A 19982-nucleotide genomic window follows, 5' to 3' on the forward strand; every position below is an offset into this window, starting at 1 on the left:
TCAATGCGAGGCATTTTTCTAGACCGTTTTATTGGGGTTTTTTTTACCGGTGATGTGAAAGTAGAGTTGAGTGTCGTCAGCGTATAAGTGGTAGCACAGGTTTTGTTTACTGATAATTTTGAGGAGTGGGCGAAGGTAGATGTTAATGAGCACGGGTGACAGGGGGGATCCTTGAGGGACTCCGCAAGAAATTGCGCGAGTTTCAGAGGTGAAGGCTCCTAGTTTTACTGTTTGGGAACGATTTTCTAGGAAGGATGCGAACCAAGGTAGATCTGCATCTGTGACTCTTGCTACTTTTTTAAGGCGAATGAGTCGAGTTTTGTGGTCTACAGTGTCGAAAGCTGCACTGAGATCCAGCAGCACCAGGAGACATGATTCTCCGTCATCTGCTGCTTCGAGGGCATCAAGGATGATGCCCTCGAAGCAGCAGTTTCAGTGCCATGGCCTGGGCAGAAACCTGATTGAAGCTCTGGAGGGTCATAAAGGAAAGAGAAAGGCACCTCTAAATGCGGTAGTTAAAAGATTTATTACAGGTATAATGGGATTAAAAACACTGACAAGATAGTAGGAGGTCAAAGGCATATCAAGATTAGTCCTCCTGCGGATCGTTGTAATTCTCATCTGTCTGGTAGAGAAAGAGCCGTCCTGCAGCTGTAGAGTCCCTGGTGATGTGGGTTGGTGAGGAGGTGAAGATGCGATGACGTTGCCTGGGTTCTGGAACCAAGCTGGAAGGCACGTGGCCGATGTGACATTAGGTGAAGGTGGTGGGTGGTAACGCGTTTCGGAGCATGCACAGCTCCTTCATCAGGCGATTACAGCGATCCGCATGAGGAAAAATCATTATATGTCTATGACCTCTTACTATCTTGTAAGTGTTTTTAATCCCAATCTTTTAACCACAACTTATATAGGAGGATTTGCTTAATCTCTGTGTATCACCTGAGACCAGTCACTTCCCTGGGTATATTGAAGGGTTTACATCCACTTTAATACTCTATACAGGGGGACTCCCTTGCAACACTGGAACACTGAGCCCAGTTATTACTCAGGACATTGCCCCATTCGTTCTGATTGAAGTCTGTATGATTGTGTTAGTTTCCTCCTGTGTTTCGGTTTACCGCTCACCATCCCGATGTACATACAGGTAGAATAAATGACTTGTGACAAAGATGACTTTACCAGGTTCTCTATTAACGTGTATTACTGTAGTGGATACAACAGGTCAACTTAGCTAAAGACCAATGGGGTTGATTTACTAAAACTGGAGAGTGTACAATCTGGTGCAGTTGTGGATGGGAGCCAATCAGCTTCTAACTTCAGCTTCTTCAATTAAGCTTTGACAATAGAACCTGGAAGCTGATTGGTTTCTATGTAGAGCTGCACCAGATTCGGTACTCTCCAGTTTTAGTAAATCATCTTTATTGTAAATTATTCTATGTCCACCGCAAAGCATTGTGCGATTGTTATCTTTTACAGAATAAATAATGTATTCACATCATTTATCATTTCTAACAATTTCCTCTTCCAGAGCTCTTCTCTCCTCCAGAAATAAAAGTGAACCCCTCCAGGGTAAAAGAAGGAGATGAGATGACTGTGATATGTGACACCAGACTGGATCCTCTCAGAGGCGGCACAGAGCTGCACTCTGCCTTCTACAGAGATGGACGGACTGTGCGGGGATACAATGTATCTGATACATACAGAGTGCGATCATCTCAGCTGGAGGATTCTGGGAAATATACCTGTGAAGTGAGGACGGTGTCTGACACTGTGAGGAAGATGAGTGATGGGTTCTATATCCCGAAATATGGTGAGGATATAAAATTGAGCTGATTATGTCTAATTGCACATTACTCATTATTTTATTCATGTACTCATTGACATTGGCATGCTGAGGATTCCTACTGATTGATTATTGTCACCCGTTCCTCTTCCAGGGCTCTTCGCTCCTCCAGAAATAAAAGTGGCCCCGTCCAGGGTAATAGAAGGAGATGAGATGACGGTGAGATGTGACACCAGACTGGATCCGCTCAGAGGCGGCACAGAGCTACACTTTGCCTTCTACAGAGATGGACGGACTGTGCGGGGATACAATGTATCTGATACATACAGAGTGCGGTCATCTCAGCTGGAGGATTCTGGGAATTATACCTGTGAAGTGAGGACGAGATCTGACTCCGAGAGGAAGATGAGTGATGGGATCTATATACAGATACATGGTGAGGATATAAAAATGAACTCAAAATAAGTTATGTCCAATTGTAGATTACTAGTAGACATTAAAGGGGTTGTAAAGGTTTATTTATTTTTTTAAATAACAAACATGTCATACTTACCTCCACTGTGTAGTTAGTTTTGCACAGAGTGGCCCGATCCTCGTCTTCTGGGGTCCCTCGGCGGCTGTCTCGGCTCCTTCCCACAAGAGCTAATCCTCCTCTGGGAAGCGCTCTCCCAAGGGGGGTTAGCTTGCGGACGCACTCCCATGTGATACAGTCGGCGGCCATAGCCGCCGAGTGTATCAATCGGCCCTGGCCCCCGGCGGGCAGCGTCATTGATTTGATTGACAGCAGCGGGAGCCAATGGCTGCGCTGCTATCAATCATATCACTCATCCAATGAAGAGCCCACAGGAGCTGGGGAAAGCAATGCAGGATCGCGCCCACAGAGATTCGGGGCTCAGGTAAGTAAAACAGGGGCTCGAGAGTGCAAGGTGTTTTTTCACCTTAATGCATAGGATGCATTAAGGTGAAAAAACACAACGCTTTACATCCCCTTTAATACTGTTTTGGGCTCTATTTCCAGATACATGGCGAGCATGTAGGCACGTGGCAATTATATTAATGATGCATTGTATGTATAATATGTTGCTGGTATTGTGGGGGGTGATTGATGTGGTGTGTCTGTTTGGCCTGTTGCAGTTCCTGTACCCTGGGTATTTATGTGTAGGGGAGGGGGGGGGTTGGGGGGTTCTTGTAGGGGCTACCTTCAAAGTTGGTCTTGGAATAGAGAGGGACCTACAAAGAGCAATGTAGTGATATACTAAAGAAGCTCACCCCTTGGCAGGACCATGAATAGACTGTAGTGAGACAGTCATCATTAGATGAGAACTATTGCAAGGCAAAGGTATGAGACACCACAGAATGGTCCTAAAGACTCCACCATAAACATACAGCAATAGAGGAACTCTGCACTTCATCAACTTCTTGCATTGCCATGTAACTGCTGGACCTGTCTGTACAAAGCGAAGATGTAATGCAGTGGTGGCCGATGTGTTTTTTTTTGCGGGGGCGGCAAACAACCCCCCCCATTGGATGGTGGCATCTCAGCACCCCCCTGGCGAGCAGACCGCGGGCTCCAGTGGGCAGCGGCATGAATGGGAATATTCACCTACTGGTTTTTTTTAGCAGCAAAATATCACACATTATTTAATATATAAAAGTCTTTATTCAATGAATTATAATCACATGTTGAACATTAAAATATGAGCTCTGGTCATAAGGCATGATACATATACCATGATGCAGCATTGTAAACATACATTACATAGCATTACAAGGTAATAATTGCCATGTCTAACAATCAGACGTGTTTCGACCTATTTGGTCATGGTCTTTTTCTGGGGCATAGTTTGCTTTAAAACAAATGCATTCACTATGCACCAATTCATGTAGCATCCTGAAAAGGTTGCATGGATAGGAAGGTGGGCGGCATGAATAGGGGGCCCACAATGGACAGGCCACCCCTGATGTAATGTCAGTAAACTGAGTTGCTGGTTTAGTGAATGGACCGGTCTGATCATTGGGAATGACAAGTGAGTGAAATCCTGCAATGTATGGGAATGTGGAATTTGTTTTGTTATAAATTGAAATTTGGATGACATTTTCGTTATTCGGAGATTTGGATGTACTATATCAAAATTTCCAAATCACAATATATTATAAATAAATTATATTGAAACAAATTATCCTAATTATCCATATTTGAACATGAATTTGTATTTGAAAAATAATTTGAATTAAAACATTTATTCGAATTTGAAATGGAAACATATTGCAATATATACAGTAAGGTATAAAAGTGAAATAAGATGATGATTTCTACTTATGCTGCTTCATAGGAAAGAACAGAGAAGAGTAGAATACATTTAAAAAGTTGCCTCTACCTCTGCATAGCATGGACAGACTGTTTTGGATTTTATATTTCACAATAAAGGTGTTGTATCACAGTGCGGTCGTCCAGGGTTTTTCTTGCTCTAGGAACCCTCATCCTATTTCACTTTAGTACCTTACTGCAAGGGTGTCAAACTCAATTTCATTGTGGGTCGCATCAGCATTATGATTGCCCTCAAAAGGGCCGGTTGTATCTGTAAGATTAGATGTCCAACCAGGGCTCAAGTCCTGCGGGAATGCGTGGGAACGGAGTCCCTGCACTTTTTTCACAGCAGGAACGCAGTTCCCTTTGCAGGACTAGAGCAGCCGAGAGCAGCTGAGCCAATCCTTCACTAAGCGGCGATGCCCAGCTTGAGTTACTGTCAGGGGCAGGCGAACTTTAGTAATCATTTATGTTACTGGCCGCTTCCTGTATATGAATTCATCGGGTAGTGTGCGGGTATTGCGTCACTTCCTCGTTGCCGCAATGTCTCCTGGGAGCTTTTGTCATTGTTTCCAGTTGACATTGCGGAGGTCTGCCGCAAGTTATCGTGGGATTTAGAAAGAACTTGCTTAAAAACATGCAGTTTAGTAATTATGCATATGAGCGTATCTTTTTTTTTTTTGGTGGGGGGAGTGGATCTTGGGTGGGAGTTCCCACACTTTTTTCCCCAGCACTTGACCCCTGTGTCCAATGCATCCCCTCCATATACATTAGATGTCAAGAGCCAACCCCACTATTAGAAGTTGAGTCCCTTACTCTCCCTTACATCACAGTGCACCCCCTTACTTTATGGTGCTGCTGGAAAGAAGCTAAATGCATTGCTTGAAAGCAGAAAGTAAGGGTCTGGAGGAGGACTGGAGCTCTCCGGCAGCTGCAGGAGAGGTGCAAGGGCCACATAAAATGGCCTTGAGGGCCGGATTTAGCCTTGTGTTTGACACTTGTGCCTTACTGTATTTATTGCAATATGTTTCTATTTCAAATTTAAATTAACCTTCATTCCAACATAACTAATATGACAAAACAAAATGATTAATTTAACAAATGAATCAGATTTTTTTTTCCCATCATGCATCTCTAAAGTGTAACATGTGTTGAAGATCTGGTGGAGGAATATCAATGTATAATGTGATTTCCCTCATAGTCTTGGTAGTCAGTGCCGGGACCGGTGTCACCGACTGGTGGAAAGACATAATCCCTCCGGTATGGAGCCTGGTGAAGTACTTAGACCTCCGGCCACTTTCATTTCTTTCAAAAAAAATTATTACGTTTTAATACATACGTACAAGTGAAGCGGTGATGAAAAATGCATCAAGAAAAGAAGAAGAAAACATGAGATAGGACAGTATGTAAAATACATCAGGTACAGCAGCAGTCTGGATAAATCATGAAATGTCTGAGGTCTAAGCAGTATAGTATTAAGCTAAGTGAAAGTCAATACCAATGACAATATCTACATAGTTGGGAATTTGACACAGGAGGATCATGGTTTCCATGAATGATCAAACTTATCTATCCTACCAGCTCACAACTCTAAAAATGTTTCATATTCATAAGTAAGGTTGATAGAAGTCACCACTTTGGACAGATTTGGGGTGAAGTATTTTTTCCAGTATCTGGTTATTTTACATCTGGATGATAACAGTATGTGGGTGACTATTAAGCGAAAATGAGGTGGAAAGTTTTCAATTTCTAAATTTAGAATGACCAAAGCCGGGTTAGGTGATGTTGGAAGGCAGCCTGAATTAATATAATTTCTGGATTTTGTACATATCTGCATATTAATTCCCAATTTTTAGACAAGCTGAGGCTGGCAGTGTCCTGGAGGCTGGCAGTGTCCCCCCCCCCCCCCCAGGTAGGAATGTAGCCTGTTAAACCTCTATATTTACATGATAATAAAGGCTCCAAGCTGTCTGTGAGATCCTTTGATTAGCCCCTCCGCAGACAAAGGGAAGTGCAACTTCCAACATAATTGGAAATGATCAAAAGCCAGCAAGCTGTTGGAGATGATATGGGGCAATTCCGCCCCAGAGGCCAAGTACGGCAGGACAGTCAGTAATAAGGACAATGGTCCTGGGAATGCAACGATTGGTCCAAAGGCAAATGGGCTGGCAATGGGGGGGGAATTTGAATGAGGTACGATTGAGGTTCTTTAAATAGGACGGTTTGAAACAGAGAGCCCTCTTTTCCATCTGAGCACAGCCAGTAAGGATTTACCTAGAGGAGGGGATAAGTATCTTTCACTATTATTATTATTATTGTTATAGACTTTTTAGATATCTGTTGTTAGAATAAGATGTGGGAGATCCATAGTAGGTGTATATCAAGGGAGGGAACTTTAACATTGTGATGGGATAGTTACCCAGAAATATGGTTATCCGAATATATGAATAAAATTCAGTGGGGGGGGGGGGGGATATAATATTGACCAATTATCTCTGGGAAAGGCTTGGATAAGCTGTTATTAAGAATGTCCTCTACCCACTGAATACCCGATCTCACCACTTCTGAATTGATAAATATGGGATAAGAATTTCCAAACAATAAACGGCATCCGTAGTTGCTAAGCCTTGAAGGGGTCTCATCTTATTTCACTTTTTTACCTCACTGTATTTATTACAATATGTTTCCATTTCAAAATCAAATACATTTTATTTTAACATAACAAATACAACGAAACAAAATTATTAACTTAACAAACGAATACGAAATGAAACAAAATACATTTTTCCATCCTGCACATTTCTAAAGTGTAACACGTGTTAAAGATCTGGTGGATGAAAATCAATGTATAATGTGATTTCCCTAAAAAAATCTTAGTGCGGGGACCGGTGTCACTGCCTGGGGGAAAGACATTATCCCTCCGGTGTGGGACCTGGTGTAGTACTTAGACCTCCGACCACTTGGGGCTCTACCTCACATATGAAAGCAGATCTTCATACAAACACTTGGCTAAATAAGGAGAAGGAGATGGGACTATAGTGGTGCTTGAGTAAGATAATACCATAACAATGAAAGACTCAGGTACATTTTACGTAAATAATACAAATGGTGGTTGCATTAAAGAGTTAGTGGTGGGTTGAGTAATCATACGTTATCCCAACATGTTTCGCCTTCAGGCTTCATCAGGGGATGCATGTCTCAACCATGCACAGAAAAGGCAACTATATAAATACAGGAAAAGAAAAAAGAAAAATGATAATACAAAAATCACATTTGTTTAAGATATCTACCTGTTGATAGGTCCACCAAAAGAGGGAGAGCTTACCACCAAGGTCCCTAGTGCCTCTATGCCGATGGAAAAAAAACACAGGGGCTTGGAAAAGGGGGGGGGGACCATCCAAGCGGCAAGGGTCCGACCAAAACCAGGCAACTATGCAAACACAGTGATCGCTTTAGAGACCTGGCCAAAAAAGAATATAGATAGGCAAAAATTGAATCAGTGCCGCTGAGAAAGGCTTAAAAAATGTATATAATAAAATAAACAAAAGCGACACCCATACAAAAGAGTGTGCTGCATAAGTATTTTATCTACAAATACATGACTTGCAAAAATCTCAATCAGAGTACTTACTTAAAATCAAGATTCAATATAAAGCAGGGGGGGCTAAATAGTGAGTGATAATTGATTGCATGTAATTCCCCACCTCCACCAACAAGCATATGAAATCATCTTATCATTAGTAATGTCCATTTACTCCTTTATACATTTATACTCTTTTTACCTTTTCATCCATTCATTGACATCTTCCTGACCAATCATTGTCATAATCTCCTTTTCCAGAGATCTTCTCTCCTCCAGAAATAAAAGTGGCCCCGTCCAGGGTAAAAGGAGGAGATAACATGACGGTGATATGTGACACCAGACTGGATCCGCTCAGAGGCGGCACAGAGCTGCACTTTGCCTTCTACAGAGATGGACGGACTGTACAGGGATACAATGTATCTGATACATACAGAGTGCGGTCATCTCAGCTGGAGGATTCTGGGAAATATACCTGTGAAGTGAGGACGGCGTCTCAGACTGTGAAGAAGATGAGTGATGGACTCTATATCCAGATAATACAGATACATGGTGAGCCTGAAAAACAGAATAAGCCTCTGATCTGTACATGTTCTGTCTCAAATGTCACTTAATCGAAAATAAATACCTTCTGAGACCCAGTCTGTATACAGTAGATAGTTTGACAACTTGCTGACTTTAGAAGATCCACAGGCAGTGTTAGCCCACCAAGACAATGCTGAAGAGAGTCCATTGAAGTTTGTTCCAGACTGGCATATACAATGGCATTTTTTTCTCGTCATGAAAAACAGCGTTAGGCTTTTTTCCTTTCCAATATTCTCTTTCCCTTAGGCCTCGTACTCACGACCAAACATGTCTGCTGAAACTGGTCCGCGGACCAGTTTCAGCGGACATGTTCGTTCGTGTGTAGGCAGTAACGTACAGAATTCCAGCAAACAATCGTCGGCCAGACCGTTTTCCAACGAACAACTGTTTCCTGGTCTTGCTTTAAAACAGTCTGCTGGAATCGTGTCCGTCAGACATGTTCGGTCGTCTGTACACAAAAGCAGCGTACAAAAACCCCGCGCATGCTCAGTCCAAATGAGGAGACGGGAGCGCTCGTTCAGGTAAAACTCGCGTTTCTTTGGGATATGGCACATTCGTCATTAGAAACCTTTTATTCTAGCAAGAGAACAATGTCTTAAAAAGGCGCACTAAACCACATTTTAAAGCCTCGTTTGATTAATTCTTCTCTTGCTAGAATAACCCCGTTCTCTTGCTGATGCAATTTCAATAGAGTTGTCCCATACTGAAATGTCACATTTCTTGCTTGTGATGTAATCCTTTAATAATGTTTTCTATGCCAGACGTGTGTTTTGGTTGGTGGTCCTCCATAATTTAGAGTATTCATTTTTGTAAAGGAATGTGCATTTTTTTAATTTCTTTTTTTGTTTCTAGTTATGTCACCATTTAAACTATTTTTTTTTTACATGTATTTTTAATTTTTTTTTTTTTTTTTTTGGTGTTTCATTAGAGAATATTAAACCATGTTGGCACACCAAATGTCCCCCCCCCCCCAAGGAGTGTGTCCTTTGTAAATTACCCATTGTATATTTATTAAAGGTTTGCTGCCTAATAATCCCCACAGTATATCAAACAATAGACATGTTTTCAAATGAAAGCAAAAGGCCTTTTATTCTGGCAAATGTCATCACAAAAAAATAAAAAGAACGGCAGCACTAGAATAGATAGCAAACTATATGCAAACTTGCATTTCCAACATGGTGAAGGATAAACTTCCAAGCCTCAGGAGCCAAACACAAAAATATTAAGCAGCAGCACACAAACAAAGGAACCCAAACTGTGGTAGTACAAACAAGATGTCCTTTATGTGGAAGGAAATGGAAGGCAGAAAATCAACGTTTCCTCCTCTTTCCAGCCTTCCCTCCAGGCAGCCTTCCAGCGGATCGAACACGGGGTCTTGCAGGTGGGGTTGATGTGGCAGCAGGAGGATGGTGTTCCGCAAGCCGGGCCGGGTCACATAGCCCAGTGTCTGGGGTCAGCAGGCCCCTCTGCATCCACCAAAGTACCTGGTTCATCAGGGCCTTTGCCAGTCTTCTCTGGTCCTCCTCCCCTTCATTTAAATCATGGGCCAATGAGGCACTGAAGGCCTCTGTGGGGTTGAGGGGGGCCCTCATGATGGCGCTTGCCTCCTGGATCATGCGGAGGCTTGCCTCCTCCACAGGCCTCAACTGCCTCCTTCGGCCTGATGGCCTCACCTGGGGGGGAGAAGACTGGCTGGTGGTGGTTCTCCTGGCCGGGTGGACCTGCTGCAGGCCACTGGGCCCAGCCTCCTCCTGGCTGCCACTGACCCCGGCCTCCTCCTGGCTGCCACTGACCCCGGCCTCCTCCTGGCTGCCACTGACCCCGGCCTCCTCCTGGCTGCCACTGACCCCGGCCTCCTCCTGGCTGACAGACACCTGAGGATCTGCCACCTCCTGGCTGATCTCTTCTTCCTGTGTGTAAAAAAAAGGAATTTTTTTACAATTTCGCTAAATAAAACCACACTCATTTTCATGTTTTTCGTTCAGTATTTTCTGTTCATTATTACTTGAATACACTCTACTTCTGACCCCTGCAGTTGTCATCCCTGACACCTATTTGTCTGTACACCTTTTTGTTTGTTTTTTTCCAGCTTGGTTTTTTTTTTTCAATATCTAATCATTAATCCACCAAGAATTATTTAGGCCATAAATATAGAGGAAACTACTATACCTCCTCATCGAAGGGTGGCAGATCTGCATCTCTGTCAGCCAGGCCCTCTTCCTCCGACTCTGCAGGGCTGTGGTCATCTGGGGAATGTCCGCTGGAAGGTAGCATGGAGGAAAGGTTGGAAGAAAGACTGGACATCGTTTTCCTGCCTTCCATTTCGTCCCGCAAAAAAGCCATCTGTTTATAATACCACAGTTTGGGTTCCTTTGCTTGTCTTGCTGCTGCTCCCGATTTTTTGATTTTATTAGCTTTGTATGCTCTCCTGTATGTGCTTCTGAGGTTGGCAAGTTTATCCTTCACCATGTTGGCAGTGCATCCTGGCACCCAAGTTTGCATATAATTTGCTAGCTCTTCTAGTGCTGCCGCTCGTACCTCTTTATTGCAATATAACGAGTGTTTTGAATTCCACAGGATGGGCGTGTCCTGGTATTTTTGAAGTAAGGCCTCTATAGATTCCTTGCTTTGTAGGAGGTCCATTGCAATTTTTGAAAAATTATATTTCTTTTTGAGTCTAGATTACAAAAACATAAACCACAGAAAAATAAATATTCAAAAGGATCAGCGTTGACCTTGATCTAATATGTGTCTTCAAATTTATTACCTATATCTAATTCCAAACACAGTCTCTCTTGTTTAAACAATGATTGGCAGCTCGGCCGCATTGCTTGTACCAAACATTGATTTGCTAGATGCAGAGCCATTGTTCACATTGCAGTAAATATTTTAAATATATTAAATTAAACAATGCTTACAAATGACAGTTTTCATCTAGGCACTCTTTCATGTGTAAATCTCATACCCCTGACAATGGATGACATAAAAGACACTTCCTAATGACCTCTGTACAACCAACACTTGAACAATACTTTGCCTGATCTGAATACACCATTCAAAAACTTGTCAATGAGGTACAGCATTGTTCACATCTCTATTTTGTGAGGTGTCCAAAAGCATTTGGATACCAAAATAACATTGTGGTACCCCATAGACAGAATAGCTTAAAAAGGGTGCAACCAACAGCCCAAACCCCCATCCCATGTGTCTACATTTTCAAGGCCTCTGCTGATCACATTTTTAAATTCCTTACCTTCCTGTCTCTCGCTCCTCGTTTCTCACGCTCGCCTAATTACCGCGTAAGATGCGTAATCACGGCGTAAACCTTTTTAACACTCCGCGTATTTATGAAACCCCGCCCTCGTCACCTTTGCGAGGCCCCTAATCAATGATTTTAGGAAATATGGCGTTAACTGTGTATGTTCTGGATGCGCTCGAAGATTCTCCGCGTAACGGACGTAAACACGTTGTTTGCATTCTCTACACTCCGCGTATGTATTAAACGCCGCCCTCTTCTCCGCCCATGGCGTAAGAATTCATCTTTTCCACGCCCATAATCTCTGTGGGAAAGGAAAGATGGCGATGTCACACGAGCGGGCACGATGCTCTCATGCCACAAGTGAAGGGACAGAGGCAGGGACGTCCCGATCAAGGAAAAGAAGATATAAAGCCACTAATATGCGGTTCCAGGAAATGGTGGAGTTAGTTTACATCATGCGAAAAAAGGACTATGATGGTGAATTAGGGCCATACAAGACCCCTAACCGCCGAAAGGCACATATTATGGACAAGGTGGCGAGGAGAATGCAGAGGATGTTTGGGATCACCAGGTCCAAGGAACAGCTGAGGAAACGATGGTCAGACTTAAAATTGAGGGAGCCACATCAGATGAAGAAAATACTTAAAATTCTGCGTAAAAGTAAGTAAATATATATTGGGTTTGGGGGGGGGGGGGTGGTGATTGTCTGCAATAATGTGTTGCCATGTATATTTCACCATCTGCCTCCTTGGCCTGCTTGTAATTTTAAAGACATGTTGTTATTTATTTTTTAGAACATAAATAACTACATATTTACAAACAGTGTTCTTAGTAAACAACGTAACATCACATAGTTTATCAGAAAGGCTCGGTTATTCCAGGAACAACACACCTGGACATGGCTCACTGGCCAAAAACTTTGTTTGTAAACATTGTGTAAAAGCTAGTTCTATAAAAAAAAAGAAGGAGAATGGGAAAGGCAAACAGGATTCATTCTAAAAACAGTGGTAATAAAGCAGATGTTTTCACATCTGCAATGCAGAGCACCTGTGTCTCCCCAAATCAAAAATGGGTTTTGGTAGGGTATCCCAGAAATACAGTTTAGGGGGGACATCCATGTGTGTCACTTTGCTAAAAAGGGGCAGGATCAGAGCTTGCCATATAGAAGTAATTGCAAAATGTAGGTTTGGTGAAAGATAAAAGTAACTAAATGAAAGCATCTTCTAAGCAATGTGTGCGATTTATGCTCTCCAATATCTGTGTGCTGATGAGTCTACATTTTTTTTGGTTTATTTCAGGGGAAAGAAGTCGCCAGCATTTGGAGGAGGCAGAGAGGGCCAGACAAGGCCAAAATCTGCCATCTCAACATGTGGAGGAGGAGGAGGATGTGGAAGGAGAAGAGGATGTGGAAGGAGAGGAGGATGTGGAAGGAGAGGAGGATGTGGAAGGAGAGGAGGATGTGGAAGGAGAGGAGGAAGGAAGAAAGGAGGAAGGAAGAGAGGAGGAAGAAGTAATTTTGGACTTAGAAGTCATAGCAGATGAAGGGCAAGTGGCGGAAGAACAATTTGGCGAATTGAAAGAAGGTGGATTGATGGATGAAGGAGGAGTCCAAGATGATGGGGAAGTGGTGGAAGAAGGAGGAGTGATTGAAGATGATGGGGAGGTGGTGGAAGAAGGAGGAGTGATAGAAGATGTCGAAGAGGTGGAAAGGAGAAGCCCATCAGGTCAGTGTCACCCTAGCTTGATTCCAAAAAACATATGTAGATAGGCCTCATTGAAAAATAATATTGTAAATGCCATTTTTTTTTTTGTTGGTTTAGGGGAGGAGGATGGTGTGCCAAGATTTTCACGTGCAAGTGCTGCTATAATTATTCAGCAGGTAATGGAGTGCAGCACTGAAATGCACAATATGCGTGAAAGGATGTTTCTCATGGAACAGAATGTAACAAATGTCCTTTTGGAATGCAGCACGGAAATGGACAATATGCGGCAAAGAATGATGGTAATCGAAGCAAATTTTAAGAACATTATTGACATGATGGGCCGTGTCAAAGACTGAAACACCCCCCGCCCATCCCCCGCCCCCACAAACATTTTAACAGTTTGAATAATGAATACGCCAAAATTTGAAGATACACACACAGTGTGCCAACATGTGCTATCTGCCATCACAGAATATCTAATGTCTGTGCTTTGTGGGTCCAACCCCCTCCTCCATCCTCAAGTAGTTGAGAGGAAGGGTTTGCTCCCACAAAACACAGACATTGATCACCCATGATGTCAGATAGCACATGTGGCCATTTGTCTGTTGAACCAATGACATTTGGCGAGTTTGCACTGAATGTGTGTATCTTCCAATTTTGGCGTGTTCCAGTGTGAAAGCACACCATGACTGACTGCTGTTGTGAGTTTTTATATTTTTTGAATTTGATTTTGTTACTTTTTGACCATGTTGAACATTTTGGGATACTATAAAGTTTAGACCATAAAGAATAAACAACGCCAAAAATTATTTTCAATATATATATAGAATTATAAATCTCTCTAATCACTGAATTTAGTGAAGTAGAGATTTGACTCCAAATTCTCACCCAAAAATTTTGTTTTAGAAAAACACACCAAAAACAAGAAAAATGGTTACAAAATTATTGTTTTTTGTGCCTAAAAAATATGGCCAAAAATAAATTTAAGGCGGTAAACACCCCACCAAATATAATCTATATATATATATATATATGTAAACAATAAATCTAACTATATTTGAGGAAAAAAAAAGTGAACTTGTTAATAAATGTATAATCTGCATAATATTTTTGGTTGAATTACCTGAAAAAAAAAAAAATTCTTTAAAAAATTTTGAAGACTCCTAAGTACAAAAGCAGGGAGTAATGAAAAAAATCAAAAAATTTTTTTGGGGTCATGAACAAGCAAAAATAAAAAAAAATTGACCTCAACATTTACAAATGGAGTTGCTTCTTATTTCTAGACTCAATACCCTGTTTGTAGATGAGTGAATACTGTGCAAAATGTGGTTAGTTACTAAAAGTGGAGAAATCAATTATGCATTACAATTGAAGAAGTTAGTTAGAGAACCAGGAAGACAGAAAAAGAGAAAAAGCATTAATGACAAACAACTGTATAAAGTCCAATGGTCTAATTATTTATTATTTTTTAGAATATTCCTTTCTTTGGGGGCCGAATTAGAAAGAAATATGATCTGGCATAGCAATGGCCCCCCGACCCATGAAGTACTCAACATATTTGTCGCGTACCTCACGAGCTGATTGGGGGGCCAAGCCAGCGCGACCAGTGTCCAGCCCGGGAAGGGGATCTGAGGGTAGTCTTGCCTCAGAACCGATGTCGGGTAGGTACGTCTGGGAGTGCCTGCGTAAAAAGTTGTGCAAAATGCAGCAGGCAAATACAACGGTGTCCAATTTATATTCCGCCAGATGTATCGATGTCCTGAACAGGCGGAACCGGTTGGTGAGTATCCCAAAGGCATTCTCGACTACCCTCCGAGCCCTGGCCAACCGAAAATTAAACACACTCCTCTCTGAGGTGAGGGTCCTCTGGGGAAAAGGCCGCATGAGGTGAGGACCAAGCCCGAAAGCCTCGTCCGCTAGGAACACAAACGGAAGTCCTTCCACATTATCTTCATCTGGTGGCAATGCCAGACCACCAGCTTGGAGACGATCATAGAAATCAGTCCGTGCGAACACTCCCCCATCAGACATCCGGCCATTCTTCCCCACGTCCACATATAGAAACTCATACTGTGCCGACACCACCGCCATCAACACAATACTATGATAACCCTTGTAATTATAATAGTAGGACCCCGAGCGGGGTGGGGGCACAATGCGGACGTGTTTCCCATCTATTGCTCCACCGCAGTTTGGAAAATCACACCGCTGGGCAAATTGGGAAGCCACAGACTGCCATTCCTGTGGTGTGGAGGGTAGCTGTGGGGACAAACAAAATTAGAGATTTAGTACTTTGTAACAAATACATCCTACAAGCATCCTTGTGACAGTTCACAGTATTAAAATTGCATTAGAAAAATGTGCATGGAGAATTTGGAAAATGAAATATATAGGGCCACTTCATTAAGAGACTCCACAGCCCTCTGATGGGGACAATAAAAGTTTGAAGGGGGGGGGGGGGGGGGGAAAAACCCCAAAAAGTCCTGTTTGAAAAAATGGCAAGGTGGGTTTGTCCCTAGGATAGCATGCTGGACAGGTTAATATTGGGTAAGGGACAAATATGCAGGTAGGCCAAGAATAAAACATGTAAAGCTGATATCAACATGCATAGGGAGAAAAGCTAACGTTAGTTAAACACACAGCATATCTGGGAAAATAAAAATAAAGTTAGTTGGCCACATTATTAGAGCCAGGAAACTTACCTTAATATACTCCTCATGCATAACTTTGATGATGGCAGCACACGTGTCCGGTATGATGACCCCAAGCGCCTGCGGAGAGATGCCTGTCGAGAACTTGAGGTCCTGCAGGCTCCTCCCAGTCGCCAGGTACCGCAACGTGGCAATAAGCCTCTGCTCGGCCGTGATGGCTTGGCGCATCACAGTGTCCTGCCTCGTGATATAGGGGGACAGAAGATCCAGCAGACGGTTGAATACGGGGTCCGTCATGCGGAGAAAATTCCTAAAGTCATTAGGATTATTCTCCTGGAGTTCCCTAAGCAGAGGCATATGTGAGAACTGGTCACGCTGGCGCAACCAATTCTTGGTCCAGAAACGCCTCCGCCCCCTGTTTCTGGCCAAAGTACTGGACAAATGAACATATCCAGCAGCCATCCCATAAACAGCACCAACTCGCGAAAATTGACGCTGCTGCTCCATCATGGCTTCAAACCGGCCGGCTGGTCAGTCAAGAACACACTGAAACAGAAAGCACTCGCAAATCCAGCACTACCTGCGACAAACGCGCGACAAACAGATACGAGCGCACAGGATGCAACTGCTAAAGCAGAAACAACCTGCTTGCCTATAGCCGAATGACAACTACGTTACCGCAAGCACACGCACTGAACCCGTGAATACACGCTGTCAAAGCCTGGAGACCGAGAAGCGCGAATCAGCTCTAACCAAACCTTCACTAACACGAGCAAACACGTAACTAGCAAAAGAGGAACAGAGGGCGGCGCCATTAACTTTGGTCTTCCCCTTTATAGTGACGTCGTACGTAGTTTACGTGCACGCGTTCCGGTACGACGGGAATTTGGTCCGCTGGTGTGTACACGCCAGCGGAACAAAACACAAATCAGCCTTGTACGCCGGAAACTGTCGGGCAGACAGTTTCCAGCGCACAGATCCGGTCGTGAGTACAAGGCCTCAGTCATTCTTCCCTTCCTTATTCTCTTTCCCTTAGTCTATATTCCCTTCCCTTATTTTCTTTCTCTTAAGCCCTGTACACGCGGCCGGGAATCTCGTCAGGAAAAAAAACTTTGGTTTTCCTGACGAGATTCCTGGCAAGCTTTCTTGCTCGCCGAGTGTACACACACAACATTCAAAAGAACCGCCGTTCTTTTGAATGGCAAGAATGTGGTGACGTCATCATCATTCGATGCCGTCGCTGCCATCTTGCTTCACCCTACCTATGCCTTGGAAGCTACTGCGCATGCGTCAAAGTCTCATTGAGCATGCGCGGGTTTCCATGGAGGCAGGTAAGCATACACACGCTCTGGTTTCTCGGCAGGAAAACACTGCCGAGAATCCCGACGAGAAAATAGAGAGCAGGTTCTCTATTTTTCTTGTCGAGATTCCCAGCAGTTTTCTCGGCAAAAAACGTGCATGTGTACGAGACCTAACTCTTTATTTCCTTCCCTTATTATCTTTCCTGTAGACATTCTTCCCTTATTCTATTTTTCTTTGTCTGTTTTCCCTTCCATTATTCTCTTTCCCTTAGGCCCCGTACACACGACCAGTTTCCTCGGCAGAATTCAGCTTCCGACCGAGTTTCTGGCTGAATTCTGCCGAGGAAACTGGTCGTGTGTACACTTTCGGCCGAGGAAGCCGACGAGGACCTCGGCGAGGAAATAGAGAACATGTTCTCTATTTCCTCGTTGTTCTATGGGAGCTCTCGGCCCGCCGAGGTCCTCGGCGGCTTCAGGGCTGAACTGGCCGAGGAACTCGACGTGTTTGGCACGTCGAGTTCCTCGGCCGTGTGTACGAGGCCTCAGTGTTTTTTCCCTTCCCTTATTCTCTTTACTTTAGTCATTCTTCCCTTATTCTCTTTCCCTTAAGCCCCATACACACTATCAGTTTTCCTGCAGATTTTTCTCTAAGCTCTCCCAAATCAATTTCCCTTTATGTCATGGCGGAGTCAATAATGAGTCATAAAAGAGAGGTCCATAATGTGAAGATACTGGGCAGAGAAAATATTGCAAAAGCTTTTCATAGTAAAAAATACAGTTAAATATAAAGTTGAAATACATCTCTTGGTTTGCCAACAAAATGGATTTGTAAGATTGGTCAGCCAGTCTTGTGATTTATGCTCCTCTTGAGCAAGTGACACACTTATCTCCCAGTTCAGCTTCATTGCTTCCCGTGTCACCTGTTGTAAGAGAAACCTGGGTAACAAGCGCGCAGTGGTGCTCAGACGTGGACATTCTAAGAGATGCACAAGAAATGACATGTACTGGCGCATGCGTGAGCGTGCGCGGGCACCAATGCACGCACGTGCCAGTCCGCCTATTTAAACCTGCCAGTGACATGCACACTTTGCTGAGTGATCTTTTCAGCTAGTGCCTGTTTACCCGATCTGTACCAGTTTCCTGTATCCTGACCCGGCTTGCCTGAACCTTCCCGTTGACCTCCGCCTGCCTACTTGTGACCCCGGCTTGTGCTTGATTCTGCTTCTGCCTGATGTTCCTGTGCCTCATTGCCTGACTGTGTACCAAACCTGGCCTGTGTCCCGTCTTTGCCTCTGCCTCACGTCTCGGTACTTGCTCTGTCCGGCTGGTGATGACCCCATGGCTCACATCCCGGCTACGCTTTCAGCTGCTGATTCAGCAACACAGAGCTCCTGTTCTCATTTCCGGCCCAGCGCTGTCCAGCCACCTGGTTCCTGCCTAGACCCAGCCAGAGCCATCTGCTACCTTGGCCCTCGTGCCACTCTGTGTCCTCCACCCCCTGTCTCCACTACCAGGGGTGTTGGACAGGAGGTGCAAGTGAAGCCCTCTCTACAGCTCAATCTCCACCAGGTACGTGACACCTGTCCTCCTATTATTGGAATAAGTAAGAACATATTATTGGAAAATTAAACAACATCATTGCTTCTGTCCAGTGAGCAGGAAGCTAATCCAGATACTTCATATACATTCAGAATTTGTAAAAGTTCAAAATTGCACAAATAATGTTTTTTCTTATCTAAAAATCACATGACTTCCATCACTGGTTCTCTCCTCAGATTACATGATGCAGAATATTATACGCCTGGTGATCTCTGGATTTGTATTATCTGCTGCTGTATGTTTCACCTACTTCCACAAACAGTGGTAGAGAAGAACTGGAATCTGAGGACCTCAATGAAACATCTCAGTGAACATGGAAACATGGAAAAGGTCTTGGCTGAATTCCAAGGAACTTCATCTTTTTAAAATAAACCTATACAGTGGAACCTCGGATTTCGAGCATAATCCATTCCAGAAGTATGCTCGTAATCCAAAGTACTTGCATATCAAAGTCAATGGAAACGAAAATAATTCGTTCTGCATTGACTTCAATGGGATGCAATACCGCATGCAGCAGGGGGGCGCCGGAGAGCCTCGGAAATGTCCGAAAAGGCCAGAGGACACAAGATTTGCAGAGGTCAGCCGTGCTGTCCTCGGGCCTTTCCTTGCATTTCCGAACGGCGCAGATCGGTTGCGATTGGCGACGGTCGGCTCTGCTCGGCTCCGGCACCCCCCCAACCTCAGGCCAAAAGTGGTACTGCACACCGCTTTGGCCTGAATCTTGCTCGTTTTGCGAGACAACACTCACAAACTGAGTCACAATTTTTTTAAATACAGTGCTCGTATTGTAAAAAGGCTGATTAATCTGAAAAAATAGAGAGAGATTAAACTAATGGGCTTATAAACGGAATACAGTGAGCCTTGGAAGTCGAAGTGGTCAGTGAGATCACACATTAAGGAGAGTATAACAGGAAATAAAGTGGTTTTCTTAAAATAAAAACTGAGAAAAATCCAAAAAAATCCAAAACACAAATGTTACACTTTACTGATCATGTTGTTTATTGTAAGTCCTGAAAATGAAAGAAGATATGAAGTGGGTTTTGTATATATCGGGGTGGATTTACTAAAACTGAAGAGTTCAAAATCTGGAGCAGTTGTGCATGGGAGCCAATCAGCTTCTAAGGCCTCGTACACACGACCGAGTTTCTCGGCAAAAACCAGCAAGAAACTTGCTGGGAGATATTTTTTTGCCGAGGAAAGCGGTCGTGTGTAC

At 43.5% G+C, this 19982-nt stretch overlaps 1 protein-coding gene across 1 annotated transcript; it reads left to right on the forward strand.

Moving 5' to 3' along the window:
• The first annotated feature begins 409 nt into the window (after nt 1-409).
• On the forward strand, nt 410-19135 carry LOC120920115 (Fc receptor-like protein 6). Its single transcript, XM_040332027.1, has 5 exons — nt 410-533; nt 1529-1810; nt 1938-2219; nt 7933-8223; nt 19032-19135. The coding sequence occupies exons 1-5, from the start codon at nt 410-412 to the stop codon at nt 19133-19135; spliced, it is 1083 nt and encodes a 360-aa protein (XP_040187961.1).
• Nucleotides 19136-19982: the final 847 nt, after the last annotated feature.

This window comes from Rana temporaria, chromosome 13 (genome assembly GCF_905171775.1).
Source record: "Rana temporaria chromosome 13, aRanTem1.1, whole genome shotgun sequence".
Taxonomy (NCBI): domain Eukaryota; kingdom Metazoa; phylum Chordata; class Amphibia; order Anura; family Ranidae; genus Rana; species Rana temporaria.